This window comes from Numida meleagris, chromosome 1 (assembly GCF_002078875.1).
Source record: "Numida meleagris isolate 19003 breed g44 Domestic line chromosome 1, NumMel1.0, whole genome shotgun sequence".
NCBI classification, from domain to species: Eukaryota; Metazoa; Chordata; class Aves; order Galliformes; family Numididae; genus Numida; species Numida meleagris.
In genome coordinates this window covers 178,456,046-178,472,922 of record NC_034409.1, presented here as the reverse complement: position 1 = coordinate 178,472,922, position 16,877 = coordinate 178,456,046, and the positions used below count along the sequence as shown (strand labels likewise).

The following is a 16,877-nucleotide window of genomic DNA, read 5'->3' as shown; positions in this document are numbered from 1 at the left end:
CATCAGTGTATGCTCCGTGTACTTTTGTTTTCACGGAAAGTCTTGCCTCCAAGTCTTGAAAGCTCACTTGGTGGTCAGGTGGAACATGATGGCTTCAGTGAAGGAAGCTACTCTTGCAGCTGTGTTAACCTGGCTTTGGGCTGGGTCTGTGCTGTCAGGGACTGGCTGTAGAACTCAGCGAGGTGAACTTCTGTTCCTCTCCACTCTGGAGAGCCTTGATGTGGGTTTTTGTGGCATCAGGACTTCAGCTCTAGAGTTTCTCTATGACATGAAGTAATGGCTTTAAGTTGCACCAGGGGCGGTTCAGGTTGGATATGAGGAAAAAATTCTTCTCAGGGAGAGTGGTGAGGCACTGGCACAGGCTGCCCAGGGAGGATATGCAGTCACCATCCCTGGAGATGCTCAAGAAATGTGGAGATGTGGCACTGAGGGATGTGGTCAGTAGGCATGGTAGGGATGATCCTAGTGGTCTTTCCAACCTTAATGATTGTACAGTTCATTTTTGTGACTTTTTTTTTCTTTCCTTTTAATTATGTGGAGAATTATTCTTTTGAATAAAGCTGGGTGTGTGTTTTTAAAAAGGTCTAGAACAGACACTTTTAACCACTAGTACTTGTTATGTCACTTAGTTACGCTTTTTCTTTCCAACCAATGTCCTTTGAGTTTAGTTCTCTGGGTGAAGGCAGAGGTTTATGAACAGCAGCATTAACTTCTTAAGAACTGTTTTTTGAAACAGTCCAATTTTAATGAGCATTCAGATCAAACTTCTAATTGGTTGTAGCTGATAACTGTTCTTGAAGGGAGAGTGCTTTGCAGCTCCCACTGTGATGTATTTGGATGAGGCAACCCTGGAGTGCAGGCAAGTGATTTCTTTTCCCCTTGATCCTGCTGCTTTACTATCACTTTGTTGTCAGCATGGACCTTGATCAGGAAGAGGAAGGAGCTGACCTTGGAGGCTGAGGCTCAAACACCCCTCAAGGAAGCGTTGATCTGACAACTCCTGGCACCTCTGGCATCTTCCTCACACTGCTGCCCTCATGGGTCGAATGCTGTGCTGAAGCTCCTTTTGTTCACCCTCCCTTTGATGCTAAAAAGCTGAGACTCAGCTGTGAGAATCTTTCACAAATGGTATCTTTTAAACAGCAAATTATTAGACTGGAGTAGGGGAGCAAGTTACATCCCCTCCAGTTTTTGCCTGTCTCCTGTGCTCCCTGTGCCTGCCGCCATCAAAGGTCTATCAAAAGCTGTAGCAGGAGGTGCTAGGAGCCTGCCTACTGCTTTCATTGAAGAGCCAGAGCTTGATGTCAGCTTCTCTCTGCCCTTGCAAGCAGGTGTCACTGCAGCCACCACCAATTACAGCTGAATTCAGGGGACAGCAACATGATTCAGCCAGTCAAAAACAATATAAATGAAGGAAGCTTTCACAGTTCAGGGATTATATATTTTTAGTAAGTGGTATGCGATGTAATCCAACAAGATAGCTGCATTTTTGTGAACTTAAACACTGCTTCTGTTCCTGTCAACAGGCAACAGCATAGTGTAAAACTTGTGAAATGGAAAGACAATAAGAACAAGGTAGGCTAAGAAGGTTTTTATCCCATCAGTACTGATGGATCCTGCAAAAAAGAAGTATGTGTGTATGTGCATACATATATATATATATATATATATATTAGTTTCTTTAGACTTAGAGCTTTCTGTTATGTGACAAATGAGACCAGATTTTGAAAGCCTTCAGATTTTCTTCAGTGGGCTGCATGAAGTGCTAATGAAGAATTCTCTTATATCACTACTTAACAGTACAGCCTTCATCCAGGCCTGCATGTGTGTTTTGTGCTAGTACAAAACTTGAAAATGTGGTCTTGATAATTTTAAATCTTACATTAAGCTTTCCAAGCAGCGTGAAGCTGTACTCCTTTGTTTTCTGGCATTAAAAAAAAAAAGTATTGTCATTTACAGGATATAAATGAAGTACAGTAAACTGAGAAGTCTGAATCTCTTCACATATGAGTATTATTTAAGTAATTCTTTACTGTAGGTTTCCTAAATGGGACAGAGGTGACTGGGGAGAAGCTGTAGTGCATGGACAAGGTTACATTTATAAGTTGGTTGGTTTTTCTTGTGTTGTTATTATTTACTTATTAATTTATTTTACTTCAACTCTTCCCATTCTTCTTCTCCACTTCAACAAATTGGTAATTACAATGAAAATTAACTGTAGCATACCAGGGCTCAGAACGGATGGTCAGCCTTGTCAACTGTATCTATTTTAAGACATCAAATGTATTATTCCATAAAATTTGACCCCAGGGAAGAAGGTAATCACCTGACATCTCCCACATTGAATGATGGGACTCGATAGGTCAGATTGATGATTGGAATTGATCTTGAAGGTCTTTTTCAACCTAGATGATTCTATGATTCTAAGAATTAAATCTGGACCCTCTACTAGCTTTTTGCTTACAAGCTGCTTTTACCCAAAGTGTCCAAGTACTGTTGTAAATTCTGGAGAGCGTAGGGTTTCTAACACCCAGGAGAGATGACTGTCTCTTGACACTGCTGCTTGGAAGCTGCTGTGAACCCATAGGTGTTTGAAACAGCTTGAATGAAAATCTGGATGTTCTTACTTTGTGCTCTGATTCAAATATTTGATTTTTCAGAAAATAAACATGCCTTGTATTCTGGTCAAAGTATGTGTTCAGTCTGAAGAGACAAATTATAATTGTTGTTTTTATTGATGTGGTATTTCTTAAATATCTATGGAAACATGGGAAAGATCTTATTTTAAGAGCAACATAGAAAACTGAAGTACCACTTTTTCTCGGTTAGTAAATACATCACAATTCTGTTTCTACAGCACTGGTATCACCTGCAAAGAAGAGGTTATTGGTGATCGTCAGTTGATTACAGCTGCTGTAACACAAACACCATCATGAAGCACTTCCTGAGGTAACTGTTTTTTACATTTTTTTCAAAAGTGTTAAGTGATGATAATAATTGCTTCCATGCTGCCATGGGTAAGTGTTTTAGCTGTTACCAGCAGTATGGAAAATGTAAATTCGTTCATATGAGATTTGCTTTCTGTTCGCCTAGATTTCACTGAAGCTGTTTTATTTTAAATTTTGCTTTTCAGTACTTTATAGAAACAATGTGGGAAATGTCATATGGGTTTGGATTGCACCATACTATTAGTGTATCTCTAGTGCTTAGTGCATCTGTTTTTGGCTACCTGGAATTTTGAAGAACTATTTGTGAAATTGGAGAAGGGAAGATGCTTGGTGAAGATATGCAGATACTTTTGAAGCTGGCTGTGTTCCATTTGGGAGAAATATCTAATGATTATTTGCTCCTGTGTATGACTTGTAGTTGTTTCTCTGTAAACTATCAGTAGTATAAGGGACTTGCAAACACTGGCTTTCAGTACAGAAAGCTCATGCCATCTTTGTTCTGCACTCAGTGGAGAGAGTTGAACACTCCTAGAAATTAATACATATCAAGAGCTTAATTATAAACCAAAGCAATTATATTCTGTCTGGGTGGGAGAAACCTTTCTCGAGAGGATGGAAACATATGCTTCTGTATAGAGCATCTGTCACTGTATTTTTCTCTCTTTTTAGACTGTTTATAGTATGTGCTATGGATATCAGCATCATAACCTCCAGTCTGATCGTCCTTAATGACTGTTGTGAAGCCTGCCTTGCCCCAGGCATTTCTGTGGGATGTTTGAGTTGTTTTCATCAGGTTTTTTTGAGTCAGCTGCACAAAAGACCTAAGCAGAATGTGTACAGGTTAAAAGTGTAAAGTAGTTATTTATTTGCTAACACCCAGAAAAGACAGCTAAGATTTAATGAGCCATTAGGGTGAGCATTAGTGTGTTCCCTTTTGACCTTAGCATGGTGGTGAGAGGGTTGGTTGCTACAGCACTATGGCACAGATTCTGGATGATCCTGAATCCTGAATGCTGATTCAGTGACCCGATGGTTTACAGGCATGCTGGGACATTCCTTCTTGAATCCTGCCAATGATTGCTGTCTCAGTACTCCTATCTCTATAATTTTTACCTTTCCTTCTCTGTACAGATTTGGTTTTTTTATTATTATTATTATTTTTTTTTTAAGCAGCATAACCTATGGTTACATATTGGTGCCACATGTGATCTAGGATAAATAGTCCTCTACCATCCTACGGCTGTTGTGGAAGCCTCCATCTGAGGTCAATGAGAGTTTTACAACTTGCTCCCTCCAAGGCCTCTTTTGAGCATAAAGTAATTTTGTTCCTGCCTTATGGAGAAGCTGAGCTGCTGACTACTTCTAAGCTGCCAGTTCTTCCCTGACTTCTGTGAACACTTATACTTCCCTTTAAACTGCCTGTTCTGCTCTACTTTGGTAGTCCTGACCCCACAGCGGTTTTCCACATAGGACAACTCATGCAGTTTTGATTGTTTATGTTCCTGTGGTGCTTCTGAAGAAACCGACTCGTTCTTTTCATTATATTTCTGAAGTGAATTCTAAAAGTTTTGAGAAGTCTTTACAGTGTTATCTTCTCTTAATTAGCCATGGCATAGGTCATGAAAAGCTATTTCTTGTTTAATTAATTGTTATAGGATTTAATTATGAAAAGTCCAGAGTTCTGAATGTAGAACAGAAGGTGAGCTTAAGGGGAGAGGGGGGCATGTGGTAGAACGCAGCACCTCAAACAAGAAAACACTGTTGAAATGGGAAAACTCTATTCTGTTTAGTTACAAGAACCTGGATTTTTTTATATTTGAGATTAATCCTTTGACATGGGACCGAAATGAGTATTACACTGCTCAAATTTCTTACACTTGAGTAAGATATGAGGACATTAAGAAATAAACTATGGTTGTTCTCCAGTAAGAGTGCTTACTGGCAACAGTAAGTTCTGTTGCACATGGCTGCTGCAGCTGCAGGCTTCTGTGGTGATGAATAAAGCAGTTAAGTTTGGATCTGCAGGGAGATTTCTGTGCAAGATAAACATATTTAGTCTTCTGTCTTGGAAATGAGCTGGAAAAGGAAGAACTTGCCATATATTGTTTGGTATTTGGTAGTTTTTGTCTATTAACAAGCACCCCAGCTGCTACTATTGGTCAAGTTGTCCTGAACTGCTTGTTAAGATCAAGCACAGGGCTGATCAAATGCAGTGCGCTACTGGTGAGGACTGCTCTGTGTTACAGTGCTTTCCTTGGTGCACAACATGGAGCTGGAATTGGACTATAGTTGATGTTGATAGCACCTATAGTTTATGAAACTTCAATTTGCTTACCTGGACTTGTCCTATCTCTTGTATGGCAAGTACAGCTGTGAACACAGCACTCCAGATGTCTCACCAAGGCTGAGCAGAGGGCAAGGATCCCTTTCCTATGTGCGATCCACAAGTATATGGAGCTGTAAGGACCTCACACGAAAGGCAATGGGAAATGTAAAACAATGTTGACTATTCTACCAAGACTGCAACTGCTTAGTTTGGTGCAAATAACTCTTGTACATCCTCATATTTAAAGGAAAGCAGTAGGAAATTGTTTGCTTTATGCTGTTGACATGGCTAAACTGTTTTAAATGAAGGTGAAGATAAATCTATTCCTACTGATGTTTAGAATGACAGACAAGTGTACAACATCACTTAAAAAATTATGGCATACTGTTTTACTGCTTCTGATGCATATATTTACGCAAGGTGTGGATTGGATAGTTTAGGGTTTGGGGGATCTTTGGTTGTGTTCTGTTCTGTGTATTTTGGTTTTCTTTGTTTTTGCTTTCTTGTAAGGTATCTTCTCAAAGGTAGTCTTTACCTAGTCCAAAATGGCTTGACTCTGAAGTTACTTATCTTTTCTGATAGTCACCATCACTGCTCGAACTGAAAAGTGAAGGTGACAGTGTAAAAGTAGCTTAGAAACGTGGCTTATGATCTATGAACACCAAATTCAGACACTGAATGAGGCATTAATTAAAAAGATGTGAGGAAAATGCGTGCTCTGGTGCCATGTAGTAAGACTGTCTTTAATAAACTGAAGTCCTAAGGCACTTGAACAATTAAAATGCAAAAAACTCAAAATGAGTCATAAACTGACTCAGTTGCTTATGTGTTCTCATTTCTCAGTCTGAAGTACTTCTTGTGTTCCTGCCTGTCACAGAACCATATTGCGCATCTGCGTAGCTAAGAAGGGGATGTGCTTATTTATGCAAGTGGTAGCTACTTTGACGTCTAGAAACTTTATGAGTATTTTATAAGATTGTCATTTTTAGACTTCAGTGTCTTTAATGTAGCTGCAGTTTCTTTGCCTCTTCATTTACTGTTTTTCAACAGCTGGTGCTTTCCAGTGGGAGAAACTTATTTTTAAATCAACACTCCAGTAACTGGAATAACTCTAAACCCAGAGGCACGCATTGACCAGTAATCTGCAGGACTCTTATCTTCCTGACAATGTTTATACTTCCAGTCCAAGGCTGTGTCTAAATGAAAGCAGCTGTTCTATGTTTCTTTTATTTTGCAGCTTTCTCTTATCAGAATTATCCCTGAAGTTTAAAACATTATTTATTAAATAATAGAACTTTTTCTCAGTGAAATGTTCAATCCTTCCATGCTTTTTTTTTTGTAGAGTTTTGAGGAGTCTCTCAGTGACACTTGCACACTTCCACCTTGATTGTAACGTACCTTAAAATTCTGAAATAGTAGCATCTTGAAGAACCAACTGTATCAGACATTTTAGCTTCTGTCGGTAAATGGCAAAACAGTCAGTGAGTACCAGCAATTTTAAGCGCAAGTTCTGTTTCATTGGAGTTGCATCAGATGAAAAGAAAATCAAGCCAGTAGAAAGCAAGAGAACAGAGTGTGGAAAGCTGCTGTTTTAAAACTACTTTTATATGTTCTCTTGTTCCTATGGTGACTTGCTTTCATCTCTAAATGGAGAGATGAGTTTCAGTTGTCAAATCTAAAAAAGTACAGAATGAAAACTTCTTTTACTTAATAGCATGCTTGTGTATGGCAGAAATGATGACTGGTAGTTACTCCTTGGCTGAGCTTCTATACAGTTTCAGTTGCACAAATAAGCTAAAGATGGTCAAGTTAATTAAATCCTCACAGTGTAGTATCACTTGCTTAATTACTTATTTGATCATCTTGTTCATGCACAGCTTGTCTTTGACTTCTCAAGACATTATCCTGTTGTGCAACACTTTCTTCACTGAGCTACTTTTCAGGAAAAAAAATTGTGTAGGTGCCTTTCCTATCCATAGGACCTAAAACAGGACAAAGGAAATAAAAGGATGTTTATGTAGATCTAGTGATTTTTATCTAATTCTTTTGGCTCTTGGGTTTGGTGTTGTGCCCAGTGATGGAAGAAGGTACAATGGGCACAAGCTGAGACAGAAATTTCCGCCTGAACATGGGGGAGAACTTCTTCACTGTGGGAGTGACAAAGCACTGGAACAGGCTGCTCGGAGAGGTTGTGGAGTCTCCTTCCCTGGAGATACCCCAAACCCCCGTGGGTGCTCTTCCTGTGCAACCTACCTGTAGGAAACCTGCTGTAGCAGGGGGTTGGACTAGGTGATCTCCAAGGGGTCCTTCCAACCCCTGTGATTTTGTGATTTCCCAGCTTTAGTTACATTTTTCATTTTACCCGAGGTATTTACTCAGTTTGTTACTAGCTCTGAAAATTCTAAGGTTCTGAAGCTACCAGAGAAGGGTAAGGAAAGGAAGGGAAAATAAACAGAAACTGATAAAATAGAAGGTGTCTATCCATTTCAAAAATGTTGCACAGTAACTTTTTTCTATTTCCTCTTGTGTCAGTGGAACACTGATTGTTGCGTTATATATACTTCTTATTTAGGCTATTGTGGTGGTGGGTTTAAACATTGGATAGCACTTCATAAGTCTCTTCCAGGCATGCAAGGAAATGCATATTCAGTTCCAAAGTCTTCTGTTCATTTGTTTATTTTGTTTTGGTACCCTAATTAATAGTACACTTTACCACTGTATTGACATCAGAGTTCAGTGACACTTTTTGTGAGCCAGTCTGGCAGAGCTATGCCAAGCTGCACTGGTATTTATCAGGAGATAACAGGAAACTTCTGACATCCAAGTGACTGGCATGAATGTCTAGGAATGTCTCACCTGACTTCTTCTGGGGAAGTGGAGTGTGTTTTCTCTCGTATGGCATCCTTAACATGGGAACGGCCTGTTCATTAGGTCTGTGTGCATTAGCATGTTATCACACAGTTTTTGAATTTTACCTGAGAGAACATTTATTGTGAACTCTTATTAGGTGCTTTTCATGTATAAATACGAACTGTAGACCTATACTGTTGCATGCAGTACGGGAGGAGGAGAAGGAGCTCATGTCAGGATGGGAAAGGGAAGAGTGCAAGTCTCTTAGGAATATTTTCCTTTCTGTAATGCTTCTGCACTTGAAGCTCACCTCAGGATCTGAGGCATCACTGTGCAAACCCTTCTGAAAACTGTGAATGACTACGCAGACTGCTAGGGAAGCACACTGTTTACCGTGCCAAGAAAACCTTCAAGGCCAAGCAGGGGAAAAAGCCAAAAAAACACTGAGATTCAGTGGAGGGAAGGTTTGGAATTGCTCTAAAACAAACAAGTTAATGCTACCACAGTAGTCAGACACATGGTTAAAGGAAGGCTTCTGTGAGGGTTCTTAGTATTCTGTGTCGTGTATTATAGCTACCAGCGTCTCTGCTTTACTGAACTGAAGTGTAAAGCAGCTAAAATAAAACTTATTTAATCACAAGTGTGCTTTATTACAGGACTTCTGCCAGCAAGAGTTCCCTTTTGTAAAGAACAGCTCCTTGAAAACAAGCTTGTGTTACTTTTTATGCTGTTCATGTTATAAACAGAAGACTTCAGCTATTGTAATCTTGTGATGGATGAGTAGTAGAAAATTGAAGGTATCTTTAAAGGCAAACTTCCTTCTATAAGTTACCTAGTCAAAACTAGTGTTTGTCAGCTTTATTTGCTATAGCTGCTAAGTATATTTTAGTGAATCACATGCAGTGTTTCAGTGCTATAGTGGCATTCTTTAGTAGATATGTTTTTACTTAGTTAATTTTTGTTCAGACCACAGCCAAAGCAAAATTTCAGTTTTGAATGTGATTGCAACTATGAAATATCACAGCTCATCCCATTTAGAATTTTTCCTTTGATTTGTTAATCTGCCATTGACTATAAAGGCAGCAACATATAATCAAAAGTGAAATTCAAATGCACCTAATGCCTTCTATTTTTCTTTCTATTGGGAATTTACCCACATCACACAATTTGATAAGAAAGTTTTGAGCATTAAAGTGGGTTGTGATGTTTCAGCCCTAGAATTAATTAAGTGTACACACGAACTTTCTTACAGAAGTTTTTGTTTTGTTTTGATTTGGTTTTTTAATAGGATTCATTTCCTTCATTAGAAGGAAATCTCATGTGGGCTGTTACATGAAGTTAAGCAAACCTTTCCTCCCTTCTTTCCATATAAATGAGTTCTCTGGCTAATGAATTGAAAGCAAAGCAGACCAAAAAGAGAATGAGTTTAATTTCTGCTGCAAATGTTTGATGAAAGCCCAGAACTTTGTTTGATGCGCTCCACCTTCCTGCTCAGTGTTAATTTTTGCATGCATTTCTCTGGACAGAGAATGACCTTAGCACAGAATTGGGTTGCGCTGAGGAAGCTGAGGGATGGCTATACATGTTGTGTTTTGATTCTTGGTGGGGGGAGGACAGGCTGTTAAGTCAACTCTTTGATGACTGACACCAAACATCCACTGGAAAAACTGAAATGCTTCATGTGAAACTGTGGGCTTGTTTTTAAGCCACCATTAGACGTTGCAGCTGAAGATGTTATCTGACTCTATCTGAGTCTTACTCTTCAAATGACTTATACTTCTGACTGTTTGGCTGACAGTGTTCGACTTACCTTCTGATAGCTGGTCTTGTTCTTAATACTGAATTGATTGCCTACTGTGAAACATTTACAAAATTCTCACAACGGTGTGTTCTGGCTCATCTTGGGATGGGAGGACCCAAATATTTCCAGGTCAGCAGCTGAAACTTTTTTTTACTGGTTCAAAACTTGATTCCAGTGTGGGAGACTTTCTTCTTTCTTTTGGTTTCACTCCGTATCTTTATGCAACAGGAAGCCTCTGCTGCATAAAGGAGGTTTTCTATACATAGGCATTTAGGAGTGTTAAGTGAATTAACTAAAAGTGTGAAGATAAAGTGGATGCTTTTAAAGCATACTAAATACTTGTGTGAATGCCCTCCGTTTAGACATAAAATGGCTTTAGTTCCCTTTAGTTTAATCCCTCTTCAAAGGAGATTAAGCTAAAGTGAGCATAAAGCAGATTAAACTCCTGTGTGGACTTTAACATGAGTTAATTTATCTTCCCTTTCCTGAATGTCCTTCTGCAAGATGCCCTTCAGGATGTGCTGTGAAACGATGGAGCTCTTCCAGCTTTATTAAAGTTATACTGATTTAAGTATCTGGAATGTAGTATTTTCAGAATAACCAACGACTCCACTGTAAAGGATAGTAAGGAGTCTTTTAACAAATAAATTTCCTTTGAAAGTGTCCGAAGTATGTGGAAGAGATAATAGGCTCATGATGAATGCACACAGACTTAAAACATAACGGATCAAATAATTTCTGACCATGTAACAGCAAGCTAGCTTATTAAAGTTGTATGGAGGCTTTCATAGAATAGAGTTACAGAATGATTGCAATTGTAAGGGACCTCCGGGGACCACCTTGTCCAACTCTGTTGAAGCAGGAGCTACCTAGATGAGGATGTCCAAGACCAGTCCAGATGCCAGTGTTTCCATTGGTCTTGGCAGTTTGCCTTTTCTGAGATGTGCTTCTGACCTCAAGGGCACTGGGTGATTTGTGCCACACCTTATGCCATGGTGCTTTCAGTGGGGTTAGACACTTGGGTAATGTGGCAGGGGCTAGGCCTTCGTAACTGTAGAAATGAGAAAGCCAAGTTGTGTCCAAGCGAATTGTAGCCCATGAAACCTGTTTTGGGGGTGTGTTTATGTAACTGCAATAGCCTGTGGTGTGTGGGCATGATAGCAGCTGCAATGCTTTAGAAAAAAAAAAAAAAAAAAACAACTTAAAAATAGATAATTTCTCATGTATTTGTTTATTTCCTGACTTTTATGGGATCACAAGATAATTCAGACCGTAAGGGGCCTCAGGAGATCTCTTGTCCTTTAACAGTCATCAGGATAAATGTTTATAGTGTCAATACTGGTTTTGGTTTAAAGCTGCCCTTAGGCAATGGGCATTTTGGGGGTGAGGAAGGCCCTTCAATCTCTGTGGTGACCTTGTTTAAACAAGCTCTGCTCTAGATTTATTTTCAGACTTTTTTTTTTTTCCTGACAGAATGTTTATCCAGGTATGCCTGTACTTCTACTGCAAGTGCTTGTGGCGCTGCCTGAAGTTTGTAGTCAGGAAACTAACAGGGCGATGTGAATTGCAAAGGATCTGTTACAATACCAAGCCTGGAGCTGCCAGAACTATGAAAATAGGTAACTGAATTACTTAATTCTGCATGCCTTTGTACCTTTCTGCATGTGCTAAAAATAGTATGACTGTTTAAAAAATAATAATAAGCCACATTTATACTGGATTCATTTAAAATTATCTGACGCAGTGCTTTCAAATACTGTTCTCTTACAGAAGCATCCCTGAGAGGTTCAAAAAGTAAGGTGAGTGAAAGATCTGATAATTCACCTTTCCTATTGTGTCCTGTCCAGTTTTGTTCAGTTGGCTGTTTGCTCACCACATAAAAATCACTGTAGGTTTTTATATAATCTCATATTAAAAGCATCTCCTACTAAGGAGAGAGCTGTGACCACCCATAGCAGGTGGCCTTGCAAAGCTGGAGAGAGTGTCCTGTGCTGCAGGGACAGTCACAATGTGGCACTGGTGGAATCAAGTGGGCAATAAGCCATGGTGGAGACAAGGGTGGTGTTCTGTAATTGAGGATTTCTTAGGTGGGTTCCTCATCATAGAATCATAGGAATCATAGAATGACTCAGGTTGGAAGGGACCTTAAAGATCATCCAGTTCCAACTCCCTGCCATGGGCTGGTTGCCACCCACCAGCTCAGGCTACCCAGGGCCCCATCCAATCTGGCCTTGAACACCTCCAAGAATGGGGCATCCACAGCTTCTCTGGGCAGCCAGTGCCAGTGCCTCACCACCCTCTGAGTAAAGATTTTCTTCCTGACATCTAACCTAAATTTCCCCTCTTTTAGTTTAAAGCCATTTCACCTTGTCTTATCACTATCTACCTGTGTAAAAGTTGGTCCCCCTCCTGCTTATGAGCTCATCCTGTCCTAGAGTTTATGTAATCTGCAGTCAATAACTTACACGCTTTATGCCTCCGTTTCTTTGCCTTTAAAGCAGGAGTAAGAGAGGCTGAAGGTGGCAGTACCAAGATAGTAAAAAAATTTTTGTTCTTTCTTTTTAAATACTCTAATGGGAAAAACTCTTTCACATTGTCCTTTCACTATAGCAGTGGTCATGCTTCTCACCAGTCTGAAACAAAGCATTTGTATGTGCATTAAGTTGACTCAACCACTTATTTGTCTTAGATGTTGAGAACCAATATTAGTGAAAAGATGACCTCAGCATTAGCAAAAACAATGTCACATTGCCTGTAGTTGTGCTAAAAGTATGTTTGCCTAATCAGAAAGCTAGAATCTCATTTAAGACTGCATCTAAGCAATTCCAATTGTGTAATTTTGAGACAGAGCACTGGAAAGTTCAACCTCTTAATTTTTAGAAGGCACAATGATTTCTTTGAAATACTGAATTTCAGGAGGCATCTGCAAGGCAATGATATGCAAGAGGAAGGAAAAATATATTTTTGTTACTGCAACGTGTTGGAAAGGGAGCTTTTGAATGAAGGCTAGCAATCCCAATGTAACTAGTTGGTGGTCTGAAGCTGCTGCTCAACTGGGACACTCCATGTGAATCATCTGCACTGGGATCTCCTGCAGACGTGTACTAGACTGCCTACATAGGCATGGGTAATTAATTGACTTGTGAGGATAGTGCTCTGCAACTAGTCAATAGGGCTGGAAAGGTGCGTGTGTGCATGTATAGAGTTGACCCTTTTGGGCTGCTAATCTGGAAGCTGTTGGGTAACAAGTTTACCATTGTTAACTTACATTGATTCCTATGGAAGCTATTATTCAATATATCTCTAAAACTTCTTTTTAGCGGCTGCAAACTTCGGTAAGCGTTCACCCTGATGCTATTGAAAAAACTATAGATGACATCATGGAGCTGAAAAAGATTAATCCAGATATAAATCCACAGTAAGTTCATGACTTCTTTATGAAACAAATGGGAATTATTGATTTATTTTCAGTACCCAGGTCCATGGAGAGCTATTTCTTCCTAGCTATTTTGGTACACAATTTGAAGATGAATTTTGTTTTTTGGTGTAAAACTTTACTGTCAAAAAAAAAAAAAGGAAAAAAATGAATAACCTTTTATGGGGACTGTAGTAGGCAAGTCCTGAGTATCTGCTTCCTGAATCATATTGTCTTAGTATCCTGTTGATATATTGATTTATGGGGGCCACTTCTCCAGAGAAAAAATACTGCCAAGGCAGGTGGTCATGGAAATGACAGTGATGGTTTCTGAGCAAGGCTGTAGGGAAGAAATTCGTCTGTCATAGTCAGTAAGTCAATCATTTCTATATTTTTAAAACTGCTTTGAGTTATTCAAACACAATCTTTAACAGTACACGCTTTTTTTTTTTTTTTTATGCTGTTGATTTGAAATATTAAAGACTGGCTAATCCTTGTTATCCTAGATTGACTGCTGAAACTTCCAGTTCTATCTCACAATATTTTAGGGAGTTGATCACCACCTGTCTAAGCCTTTGGGAATTTGTGCATCTGGTAATTCCATAGCTTGGCTTATAAAGTAAGCGAGAAAAGGAGGAGGGTGCCACAGCTCAGATATTTCAGTATTGCACAGAACACTGATTGCTGAAATTCAGAAAAAAAAAATAAAACAGCAATGAAAAATTAACAGTGGTAACACACAAGGAAAACCTACACGTAAATACAAATGTGCACAACTCAGAGCCTGACCTGTGGACTTTACTAACTGTAGCATTAGCAGTCGGGCTAATTGAAGTATTCACTTTCCATTGTTGCACCACTGAGTAACAGGTGGAATAATGCCAAGAAGAAACGTGGAAATAATTAAAATAGTATTTCATGTAGGGATCATCTGGCTATTCCTGTGGCTTTGCCTTTGGCTTCTGAGGAGAAGTTGTCTTCTAGAAGAGAGGGAGAGAAAGGGTTTAAATGGCTTGTGCTTGTTCAGGCCCCTGAATACATTTGAATTATTTGGTCCTAATATAGGAAAAAGAAAATCTTAATATTTTTAATTTGATCCAGGTTCATATGCTTAGCACAGAATAAATGCTGAATTGTTTTATGCTAGAAACTCTGCACTCAGCATTGTATTGGGCTGAGCCTTTCATACCCATGCTCCCCTTCCCTGGCATCCTCCTTTAATTTGCTGAGACCCTTTCCAAGCAGTGAGGAAGGTGGGTCTGGGATGTGTGAGGTGGTGCCTTGTTCATAGAAGAAAGCCTGCCACTAAATTGTTCCTTAATGTTCATTAATTGAAGTTAGCTAAACTTTAATAATCTGGAGAGAACTTCCATGTGTGACACACTTAGGTTTATTAAACTGTTCTTGAGAAATTTCAGCAGAAGCAGGTCAGGTATATCCTTAGGCAGGATTAAGGAAAATCCATTAGTTTGCCTGTTCTCGAACATCACAAAACCTGCATCCAGACTTTCTTGTTCAGAAGCTCTGACCTTCCCTTGCATGTCAGAGATGTAACGTCTCCTCGGGTAAGAACGAGGGGACATGTGTCATACTATGTGTGTTTCTGCAAATCTGTGTGCAGTCATTTCTGTTCATGTAGCATCTTTGCAGAGAAGAGCTAGCATCCCAGAAATGTTTGCACTGAGCTGTTCTTGAAGGCTATGGGCAGCTGTGATCCGAAGAGGAGGTGGTACAGAGTAGTTTCATTTTACCAGTGCCTTTGAGATAAGTGTGTATATTCAGTGGTGGGAGCAAGTATGCTGAGTAACCAGGTGGCAGTCCAAGCAGTCTGGTTATTTTGTAGTTAAAAACATGATGGCTGTGGCTTAGTGATGCACTCTTGCAATTCTGCCAGGCTTTTCAGCTTTCTTTGAAGTGCAGTCCTTCTACAAAACTGTAGGGTATAGCAAGTGAAGCATGTGAAAACTAAACACCAAAGGGGGGAAATACTGCTTAGATTGTTCTGAAAGGGTTACAGACACAAACAGCATGCAGTTGCAGCAGGAGAAATGGCCTAATGATAACATCCCTTATTCTGTGTATTAATCTCACAAGATCAGCAGTGAAAATCCTTCTGCTCGGAAATCTTAATAGTATTGAGGAATAAACAAAATATTTCAGTGCACCGAACAGGACAAATGAGGAACCTGCACAGCTTAATACATATCTATCATCAGTGCAGCCCAGTTCCACTAAGAAAAATTAATGGCTTGTTCCTGATCAACACACGTGATCAAATATTCTTTCAAGCATGGCTGTGGTATACTACATAACTTGTATTTTACAATAAAATCTTAACCTAAAACTAGATAAATTGTAATTTAAAGCCTTAGGAGACATGTTGGCTTCTTTCTTTCTTTTTTTTAATTTTTATGATGCATCAAGTTGATCAACATTATAATAATAGAAAAAAAGAGCTGTTATTGTGACTCTTAACAAGAGACAAAAAAGAAGAAAAATCTACCTACAGGCAGATCTTTCAATTGTGTTACTTCAGGTTTTTAGTTTCTTTATCCAGGCTTTTGTGGCATGGAAATAAAATGCTTATTTTTAGATTTTTGCTGAGTTCCTCCCCCTGCCCTTTTTAAATTTACTTCTCTGGTCTCAGGGCATTGTTTGGGAAGCTGCCATTTGAATGAGGGGAAAGATTCAGTGATGTGCTTATAACAGATGTTGAAAGCTGCTGTGTACCGTTATAATGAGACTTTTGTATGTGAAAATTTGCCATTTCAATTTAAATGTCAATTGTTACTTTTTTAATCAAAGCAGCGTGCTAATAAGACTATGCATTTCATAAAACCTTGTTTAAGGTAATATTCATCTCTTGAAAATCTCCCGCAGTAATTAAAGCATTGTGTTATTAATTTGTTGATGTGATATTAATCATGCATTAAACAGGTGTGCACACTGTAGTGCTGTGACACATGAGTGAATTGAATTGTGTCTCCTTCCACCCTCAGGCTGGGAGTATCTCTTCAGGCCTGCCTGCTGCAGATCGTTGGGTACAGAAATCTGATTGTAGAGGTTGAAAAGCTGCGCCGAGAGCCATATGATTCAGAGAATCTGCAACATGAGGAAATGCTTTTGAAGGTAGGCACTTAAGAGACACTGATAGAGCATCCTTTATTCATTCCAACTCCAAAGGGCTGGTCTATAAACCTCTTGATACCTCTTGATGTTTTATCACCTTCCTCCATTGTGTACCTGCTTCAAGATTAGTCTACAAAGCATACTGGGTGCAGCATAGTCTGCATGTAACACCTATACATACAAAGCATAATCTGGGTATAACACCTTCCAAGCTAGCAGTCTGTTCATTGTTGATGAATGTGTGTCAGTTGGCTGGACTATATCTAGGTACTGGATACACAGCTCTTACTGCAGATAACAGCACGGTGTTGTGAGTTCTAGAAAAACAGCAGTATATACTTATGTACAACATTCTTCAAGATCAGAAGGGTATTTTTACCTCTCATAACCAGAATAAACACTTTTTCT

At 39.3% G+C, this 16,877-nt stretch overlaps 1 protein-coding gene across 6 annotated transcripts in view; it reads left to right on the top strand.

Moving 5' to 3' along the window:
* The window catches only part of ELMOD1 (ELMO domain containing 1), a 43,509-nt gene that overhangs the window by 13,906 nt on the left and 12,726 nt on the right, over positions 1–16,877 (top strand). For all 6 annotated transcript variants that reach the window (XM_021380454.1, XM_021380463.1, XM_021380488.1 and 3 more), the window contains 5 exons: positions 2,858–2,949; positions 11,399–11,544; positions 11,696–11,724; positions 13,246–13,343; positions 16,340–16,469. In XM_021380454.1, the coding sequence (XP_021236129.1) occupies positions 2,933–2,949; positions 11,399–11,544; positions 11,696–11,724; positions 13,246–13,343; positions 16,340–16,469 (420 nt within the window). In that variant the 5' untranslated portion in view covers positions 2,858–2,932. The remainder of the gene's footprint in view (positions 1–2,857; positions 2,950–11,398; positions 11,545–11,695; positions 11,725–13,245; positions 13,344–16,339; positions 16,470–16,877) is intronic.